Source organism: Thecamonas trahens, assembly GCF_000142905.1.
Source record: "Thecamonas trahens ATCC 50062 unplaced genomic scaffold supercont1.11, whole genome shotgun sequence".
Classification (NCBI taxonomy): domain Eukaryota; order Apusomonadida; family Apusomonadidae; genus Thecamonas; species Thecamonas trahens.
Window position 1 is genome coordinate 505,989 of NW_013657669.1, and position 8,830 is coordinate 514,818.

At 61.8% G+C, this 8,830-nt stretch overlaps 4 protein-coding genes across 4 annotated transcripts in view; all 4 read left to right on the top strand.

Moving 5' to 3' along the window:
* AMSG_03132 (uncharacterized protein) overlaps window positions 1-3,395 on the top strand; it is a 3,939-nt gene extending 544 nt beyond the window's left edge. The window contains exon 2 of the mRNA XM_013905009.1: window positions 40-3,395. Within this exon, the coding sequence (XP_013760463.1) occupies window positions 40-3,380 (3,341 nt within the window). The 3' untranslated portion in view covers window positions 3,381-3,395. The remainder of the gene's footprint in view (window positions 1-39) is intronic.
* A 348-nt stretch (window positions 3,396-3,743) lies between these two features.
* Window positions 3,744-4,904, top strand: AMSG_11748 (uncharacterized protein; the record flags this gene model as incomplete). The annotated part of the gene is made up of 2 exons (XM_013905043.1): window positions 3,744-3,851; window positions 4,053-4,904. The coding sequence occupies 2 exons, from the start codon at window positions 3,744-3,746 to the stop codon at window positions 4,902-4,904; spliced, it is 960 nt and encodes a 319-aa protein (XP_013760497.1).
* Window positions 4,905-5,011: 107 nt separating this feature from the next.
* Window positions 5,012-6,075, top strand: AMSG_11749 (uncharacterized protein). The gene is made up of 3 exons (XM_013905044.1): window positions 5,012-5,085; window positions 5,386-5,582; window positions 5,811-6,075. The coding sequence occupies exons 1-3, from the start codon at window positions 5,083-5,085 to the stop codon at window positions 5,854-5,856; spliced, it is 246 nt and encodes an 81-aa protein (XP_013760498.1). The 5' UTR covers window positions 5,012-5,082; the 3' UTR covers window positions 5,857-6,075.
* Window positions 6,076-7,831: 1,756 nt separating this feature from the next.
* Window positions 7,832-8,830, top strand: part of AMSG_03135 (2-dehydropantoate 2-reductase) — a gene marked incomplete at its 3' end in the record, with an annotated part of 2,091 nt that continues 1,092 nt past the window's right edge. Inside the window, exon 1 of the mRNA XM_013905010.1 lies at window positions 7,832-8,794. Within this exon, the coding sequence (XP_013760464.1) occupies window positions 7,865-8,794 (930 nt within the window). The 5' untranslated portion in view covers window positions 7,832-7,864. The remainder of the gene's footprint in view (window positions 8,795-8,830) is intronic.

Here is an 8,830-nt window from a genome sequence, read left to right on the forward strand (position 1 = left end):
GGGGGGCGTTGGTCGGGTGGGGGCTCGGGGTGGGAATAGAGCTTGGAGGAGCGTATTACAAGCCTGTGCTGGAAGACCCGGCCGATGACTTGAGGTGGTACGCGAGGTACTTTGTGTGCGCGGAACACTGCAACTTTGTGGGCAAGGCTGAAGGCGACAAGGGAGGACCGTTCTGTGTGTCTGTGGTGAGGGAGATGGAGAACTTTGTTCCGAGAGTGAGAGGCATCGTGTGGACGGTTCAGAGAAAGCAGCATGTCTTGTTTGAGGTCAAGAAGCACAGGGACTGGAAAAAGTCGTTGGTGGAGGTGCTCAAGGCTGCGGGTGCACACGAGCTGGCCAAGGGCGTGAAGAAGATGGTGGTGGCAAACTCGCCGACAATGCGGTCAGAGCTGATCAAGCTTGAGGAGTTTCAGACGCCAACAGCGTACAAGATTGGCGTCCTGTATGTCCGTGCGGGCCAGAGCCGCGAGGAGGAGTTCTTTGCCAACGACTGCGAGCCCGAGGTGGACACTGCGTTTGACGAGTTTCTCTCGCTCATCGGCACCCGCATCGCGCTGCAGGGGTGGAACGGATACCGTGCTGGGTTGGATGTGGAGGAAGGGGGAACGGGCGAGACGTCCGTGTTCACCTCGCTCCGCGGGTGCGACGTCATGTTCCATGTCTGCACAATGCTCCCGCACGACACTACCGGGCAGGAGGTCCAGCGGAAGCGGCAGATTGGCAATGACGTGACAGCGATTGTGTTTTGCGATGAGGGCGCCGAGTTTAATCCGGCTTCGATCGACTCGCAGTTTCTACATGTCTACGCCGTTGTCCGGCCGCTGGCGGGTAAGCCCGGAATGTACGAGCTCTCATACTGTCGGCAAGACAGCGTGCGGCCGTTTGGTCCGCTCCTCACCTCGCCACGGTTCACGGCCAACGCCGCGTTTGTCGACTTTCTCCTCACCAAGCTCATCAACGGCGAGCGGGCGTGTCTCAAGTCTGCGCCGATCTTTGTGCACACCTACCAGCGGACGGTGCGGACGACGCTCAACACGCTGTACGAGGGCCTCAAGAACGACAAGTCGCCCGACTCGCTCGCGCCGCTGGCTGACGGAAAACTGGTGCCGACGTCGTCGTCGACAGCACTGGCGGTCGATACGGGTCCGCGCGCCGGTGTGCCGCAGCTTGAGACCTCGGACTCGATCTTTGTCTGCACCGAGCTCGCCGCCGCGCTCAAGATTGAGATTCTCTCACTGGTTGTGTGGCGCGAGTCGTTTGTGTATGCAACTGTGGACGGGCTCTTTGTGTGCGAGGCTGGCAAGGGACTTGCCAACCCACGGCTGGTGTGCAAGACCGGGCTCTCGAAGCTTGTTCTCCGCGAGGACATTGGCATTCTGATTGGCGAGCCGTGCAAAAAGGGCAAGCTCCGGTTCTGGCTCCTGGCGCAGCTGGAAAACTATGATCCAAAGACGGTGGTAGAGAACAAGGTGGCGAACACCAAGGGCCTGCATGCGTGGGAGGTTGCGCGGCCGATGTCGTCGACGTACCTTGCGGTGGGCAAGGGCAAGTCAATTCTGCTCTACAAGTGGGCCGGGCGAGTCTTTGAGCACCAGCACACGTATGCGCTCCCAGCGCGGGTCAAAGTCATGCGGTTCCTCGGAACATCGCTCATCATTGCCTTTCATCAAGAGTTCGACGAGCTCGAGCTGGAAACGTCCGAGGTGCGCGAGCTGTTTGTGCCGGACCGGTCTGTCGATCCGCTCGACGTCCTCTTTCTCGGCTTTAAGCAAGGTGACATGGTCTCGCCGCTCCAGGAGCTCCTGCTCTGCTACGACAACAAGGGCGTGGTGGTCAATCGGTTTGGCGAGCTCTCCCGGGCATTTGACCTGCGGTGGACGGCAGCACCGTCGGCCTTTGCCTACCTCGACCCGTATGTACTTGCGGTGACGTCCAAGTACGTCGAGGTGCGGACAACACTCAATGGGACGCTGATTCAGCGACTCACCCTGTCAGAGCCGATCTCGCTCCTTTCGTTTGGCTCGTCGCTCTACGTCTCGACGGGTGTCCGCGGCGCCGATGGCATAATGTCGATCTTTGAGATCAAGCCAAACCTGGCGGTCAATTTGCTGGAGCTTGACGCCATCTCCAATGCGCTCCGCGACCGGGTCCGCTCGCCGCAATTCAAGGTGACGCGGCGGCCGACGGTTGGCAGCTCGTCGAGCCGCAATGCGACGCCGGCGTCGTCGACGTTGGCCGCCGCCGCCGCCGCGGCGGTAGCTTCGCCCGGAGCCGCCACCGTCGACGACGGCAAGGTCGAGGCTCTCCTCGCTGCCATCGACTCGGGCAAGGCGAGTGACGTAACCGAGATTGTGGAAGCAAGCGCGGATGCCGTCAGCGAACAAAGCAGCGATGGGGAGGCGAGCAGCGAGGGCGGCGCTGACGATGCTGACGACGCGCACGGGGGCGAGCCCGAGTCGACAATCTCGGATGCCGGCGTCGATCCTGCGGCGTACCTCATGCAGTCGTCGTCGTCCGACTCGGACTCTGGATTTGAGGACACGCAGGTGGTGGCGATGGAGGCGGCCGGGCCGAGCGGTTCCGACGCTGCTGACGGCGCCAACCGGGAGCGTGCGGCTGGTAGCGGCAGCGCTATCCCAACGGAGGTGGCGAACGCGGTGGCAGCGCTCCACACTGCGCTGGAGGCTGCGCGGCCGCGGTTTATGCACACAGCCGAGGCCGGGATGCTCGACGCGGCGGTCGTGGCGCTGCAGGCGACCAACTCGTGCAAGGGCCCGGGATGGGGGCCCGAGTATTTGCGCGAAGTCTTTCCGCCGCTGGTCCACATCCTTGGTCTCTTTATCGACTTTGAGGCCGCAGTGGAGATGCACGAGCAGAGCCTGGCGACAGCGACGGCGTGCAAGCTGTACGAGCCGCTGGCCGGGGCGCTGGACGTGGTCCGCGAGGCGCTGCCGAGCGTTGAGGCCACTGTGGCCGGTGTGCGGCAGGCGCTAATGGCAGTCCGGCGATTCAAGCAGTTCCTCGACTCGCTCATCGCTTACGCAGCCGACGACGTCCCCGAGGCCACGCTCGGCTCGGTCTCCAACCTCTCAGACGGCGTGGCCGACGCCGCGGCATCGCTTGTGGTGGCGACCAAGGGTTTTTCCCAGGCGGCCGACAATGCCGATGCATCCAGCGAGGTGCGGACAGCATGCGAGCTCCTCACCTCGCACGCGCGGCGGCTGTACAAGGCCGCACGGGTCGTCACCGTTCACCATGACGCCTCACACATCATCTCGTATGCCACCGAAAAGCTTGATGGCAACGACAAGAGCGATGTCTCCACCATCAATGCCGTCATCGATGTCTGTCGTGCCTTGGAAGCGACCATCAACGAATGAATGCACATAGAAGCAGCCGCTGTCGGGGGTATGAGCAGTGAGCGATGAGCAGTGAGAGCGGACAACAAGTGACTTGTGCGAGGGAACGCGGGGAGACGGACAGGACCTCACACTCGTCGAACGAGGGAGGGCATGTACAGTTCCCGGCGCAAGCGGCGTGGCAAGGGAGGGCCTTCGTGGGATGACCTCCGCGCCATGGGAAGTGGAGGGCATGGGCAAGGCCATGGGCATGGGCATGGGCATGGGCACGGGCATAGTGGACCTGGGCGGGTGGCGGCAGGTGGCGGAGGAGGCAAGACTGATGGTGGTGCGAACAATGGTCAAGGCCATCGTGATGGACAGCAGGTGATGGAAGACAGAAGCATGCATGGGCTTGGTGGAGAGGTTGATGCCGGCCTGGTGCGGAGCTCTGGCTTGGGCGAGTCGACCATGGGCGAGTCTGGCAAGGGCCCGTCGACGCGATGGAGTGGCGTGGGTCCGGCACCCGGCAGGGCTCCCAGTCAGGGCAATCGCGGGCGGCTCGGGTACGGCGATGAAGAGGCAGGTAGTGTCAGATGCGAGGAGAGTGCGGATAGTGATAATGACGGACACGCTTGCGATCACGGGCATGGTGGCGGCGATCATGGGCATGGTGGCGGCGATCACGGGCATGGCACGCCGGAGTGGGTGCAGCTTGTGGACGAGTCCGGTCGTGTGATTGAGTTGTTCAAGGGTGTGCAGTGGCAACCGTCGGTCCACATCTGGAGTAAGCGGCCGTGGATCCGCCAGTTGGCGATGCTCTCTGTGGTCATTGGCCTCGCCATGCTCGCTGGGGTGTGGACGCTCGGGCGCGATTTTCCCGAATGGGTGCCGATGATGAAGGGTGTGGCTCGACTCTCTGGCTACGTCTTTGCTGTGCTGCGGATCAACAACCTGTTCCTCACGATCATCTCCAAGCGAATGCGGTACGTACCGGATCCGTCGGTGACGTACGGAGTCATCAATGAGGACGTGCTCATCGAGGCCGACACCAAGACCAACTACTTTCGCAGCGTGGTGCCACCAGCGCTCGTTGGCAAATTGGACTCGGTGCACTACCAGTTTATCATCAAGCAGCTCAACAACAAGCGGCGCGACTCGGAGCTGTACACTCTCATTTCTGCACTGCTGTATATGATCTGGCTGGTGTGGTGGTACCTCGATGGGACAATCGGATGGAAGGTCGGCCTCGGCGCCGCCTTTGTCGGCGTCGGTATCATCCATCGGGTGTTCTCGATCCTGTGGTTCCAGGCTTGGGTGGTCAGGTTTTTCGACGAGGAGAACCTCCGGCTCTGCTACCTCGGCCAAGAGTGGGAGTTTGTCGACTACCCGCGACCGTCGTCGATCCTTGTCCGCTGCATTCCTCTCGCTGGCGTCCCGCTCGAGGACCAAATGCCGCAAGACGCCTCGCACGCTCATGATCACGACCTTGACCTCGCCGCCGGTATATCGCCCGCCAGCCCAGCCCTCCTTCCGCCGGTGGCGCCCAACCATAAAGACGATTAGCAGCGAAAACGAGCGATCGGTGCCACAAGTCGGGTCGACTTTGCGCCGAGTGGAACCGTCGCGAAGCGGTGACTGAAGCGAAACTGGCTAGCGCGACACCACCCAACTCCAACCACCACCACCACCACCCACCTCCGCCCCACCGCCCACCACCACCCCACACACATTTACACCCACCATGGTACGCACAAGCATCTCCCTTATATTTGTCTCTCTCTCGTATGCTGCTCTGTCAGCATGTGCGCCTTGGCCAGCCCTGTCCCAGCATAGCAGGGGGAGGGGCGGGCGGGGGGGGGCAGGGATTTCTGGCGATTGTTTGTATTCGTCAATTATTTTTGGGCAGAGCAGAGCCGGCAGCAGGTGGCGACCGAGGGCGCAGACCATTATTGATGGTGGTGGCCACGGACGATGGTCATGGGTGTGGTCTTGAGGAAGAGGGAGGGGGCGTGAAACTTACCGATGCAGTGGGGATGGAATGTAGGCTTTGGAGGCAGTCAACCCGGAACAGTTTCTTGTGGGACTCGTGGGCAAGAAGGTCCTGCTCAAGCTCAAGTGGGGCCCGGCGTACACAGGGCTTCTGCTCTCGTCCGACTCGCACATGAACATCCAGCTGGACAACGCGTGTGAGGTCGATCCTGCATCGGGCGAGGAGACTCTGCTCGGTGAGGTGGTCTTCCGGTAAGTGATGATCACAGAGTGAGAGAGGGAGGGAGGGAGGAGGAGAACAACCAGTGATGAAGTTACCACCTTTGGCTGTGGTTCTGAGATAATCTTATGACTGAGAATTAATTGGTTACAAAAGGACCTGAGGCTGTTCTCCTCGCTCCCATGGCGCGTAGGTAGTGATAAGAGTGAGCGAGCGGTGTAGGCGGGTGGCCATGTACTCACCACAATATGCTCGTGCAGATGCAACAACATCCTTTACATCCGCGATCTCGCCGAGGCTGCATAAGATGCAGACTGTGTTGGTGCTCCGAACATACGCCGATCATACCGCGGCATGAGCGTTTCGATTGCCCAGCAGAAGGGGGGGGGCAATATGACTATTGAGTCGTGGCATTGTCGGCCATGGCCCCGTCTGCCCCCCTCCCCCGCGCGCCTTTGCGGCGGCCACAACTGTATGTGGCCCGGGCCGCTTTAAAATCCGAAAACAAACATCAAACATAACGTCTTGAGAGAGAGAGATCGCGCGCAAAGCCAAGTCGGGGTGATAGCGATGTGAGCCGGGTGCCTTGCGCTGGCCTGGGAGGGGGGGGAGAGCTGACCGACCCGTCCTCAAGCCGCCCCATTCCCCCCCCCCCTCCCTCACCTCACCTCACCTCACCTCGCCTCACCTCACTCGAGCTGTCACCACCGAGCATGTCGTTCATCCGAACCAACGTCCTTGCCTTCTGCACTGGCATTAGCATCTCCGGTGCCTATGTTGTACGTGTGCCATAGTACACAAGGGAGGGGGAGGGGGGAAGAGGTCGTGCTGCCCCTCCCCTCCTACCTCCTCCGTCACCCTACGCACACTGCACACAACACACAATACCACAAGCACATACACACATATAGAGATATATATAGAGATACATGTATATATCCACACGTATCCCCCCTTTCCCGTCTTGTACGACTATACTCACCTATGCTATCATCCCCTCCTCCTCAACCACCCCCCCCCACCCCACACACACACACACAACACACATACGTACGCATGTGTATGCACATGTCGGATGGTGGCTTGTGTGGGTTATGGCGTGCACTGGGCGGGGTGAACTGTGTCTGGGGAACTTGCTTGTGGCCTTGCCTCTGGCTGCCTCTGGCTGCCTCTGGCTGCCTCCGACATACTGCCTCTGACTGCCTCTGGCTGCCTCCGACTGCCCTCATACTGCCTCCGACTTCCTCCGACTGGCTCGCTCTCATCGGCTTGGACTGGGTTGACTGGGTTGACTGACTCGCTCTCGTCTTCTCTGGCTGGGTGGACTGGCTGGATGGACTGGCTGGATGGATGGGTGGCTCGGATGCTTCCGCGTCGCTGCTCGTCGGATCACTCTTTGTCGACATCTCGACGCCTCAACGCATGACCGCCTCCTGTTTGCGACCTACTGCTACTACTATGGACGGTGGTGAGGGGCGTAGGCATACAAATTCAAGAACGCGTCGGATGTGGCGGCGGAGCAGCTCGAAGCTGCGCTGGGCAACCTGTCGCAGTCTGTGGCGGTGATGAACAAGCACCTGGCGACGATGGAGAAGCTCAAGGCCGAAGTCAACTCGCTGGCTACCAAGGTGGCTCTGCAGGACAGCGACATTGCCGCTGTCAAGGCCGCTGTGGCCGATACCTCGGAGAGCGTCGCCGCGGAGGTTGCCGCTGTCAGTGCGTCGGTCGCGCACCTCAAGAGTGACATGCTCGAGTATGTTCCCGCCGCCCGCGTTGCTGCCAAGGTTGACGGCAGCCAGTAGATCGTCACTCTGCCACGCTACGCGCTGCGCCTTGACCGGCGCACTGGCCTCGCGCCGGCCGCATGGCCCTCTCCGCCGTCGGCCGTGTGCGCCCGCCGCCCATGCTCCTGCTTGCGTGAGCAGGCGAGGCCATAATCACCACTGCCTCTCCACGGTTTCCCCGATCCAACAAAGACCGACTTTCGTCAACCATCGCCTCGACTTGCCAGCCGATTGTGGCTGTCGCGACAGGCGGGAGAGTGCGACTCGGGCTGAGTGCGAGAGTGCGACACGTCGACACGTCGACCGCAGCAGCACCAGCGGTACAGGCAGGGATGGAGGCGAGGCTCGGGAGAGGGGTAGCGATTGGCGACAGACTCGACTTTTGTAGCGGGACTACTTGATACTACCCAGTTTCGATGCTGAGCTTTGCCCGTGGATGTGGAAAGTGTATGGCCCAGGCTGGCGGTGCAGGTGTGGCGGGAGTGGCGGTCGCTGCCTGGCGTGGAGCCAGTGTTCGCTTCAGTTCGCAAATGGCCGGTGCGGGCAGTGGCGGGCGCGGAGAGAAAAGCCGGGCAAAGTTTACGATTTTGGACGTCCGGGCCCGATTTGAAGCAGGCGAGCCGTTTACCATGCTCACAGCATACGACTACTCGTCGGCCAAGGTGTGCGAAGACGCCGGGGTGGACATGATCCTTGTGGGCGACTCGCTGGCGCAGACCATGCTTGGCCACGGATCGACCAACGGGGTGACGATGGACATGATGGTGCACCACGCCAAGGCCGTGGCCGCCGGAGCCAAGTCGCCGTTTCTGGTCGGTGACATGCCTTTCGGCTCGTACGAGGTGGCGCCGCAGGAGGCCATCGCCAACGCTATCCGGTACCTGGCCGAGGGCGGGATGGACGGGGTCAAGATGGAGGGCGGGGTCAAGATGGCGGCGACGGCCAAGGCGATTGTGGACGCCGGCGTACCTGTGGTCGGCCATATTGGGCTCACGCCGCAGACCTCGTCATCGCTCGGCGGATACCGGGTACAGGGGCGGACGGCCGAGTCGGCCAAGGCGCTGCTTGCCGACGCGCTGGCGATGCAGGACGCCGGGTGCTTTGCCATTGTGCTCGAGGCTCTGCCGCAGCGGGTGGCGTCGTACATTGTGAGCAAGCTCTCTGTGCCGACCATCGGCATCGGCGCCGGTCCGCACACCGCCGGGCAAGTTCTTGTCTACCACGACATGCTTGGCCTGTTTGACGCGCCTGTCCCCAAGTTCTGCAAGCAGTACGCCCAGCTGCGGCACGATGCAGTGGCAGCTGTGCGCCAGTTTAAGAACGAAGTGGCGGCGAGAGCGTATCCGGGGCCCGAGCACTGCTACAAGGTGCAGACGGCGGAGCTCCGTGCACTGGTCGGCGACGACATGGCTGTGCGCGACGAGCGGCCGCCGCCGGCAGCGTCGACGCTGCGGGTGGCGGTTCTCGGCGCCGGTGCGATGGGCTCGCTGCTGGCC

Excerpts from the sequence above, each read along its gene's own strand:
- AMSG_11749 (XM_013905044.1), top strand. Across the intron at positions 5,583-5,810 it reads CTCGGTGAGGTGGTCTTCCG|ATGCAACAACATCCTTTACA; the intron begins GTAAGTGATGAT and ends ATGCTCGTGCAG.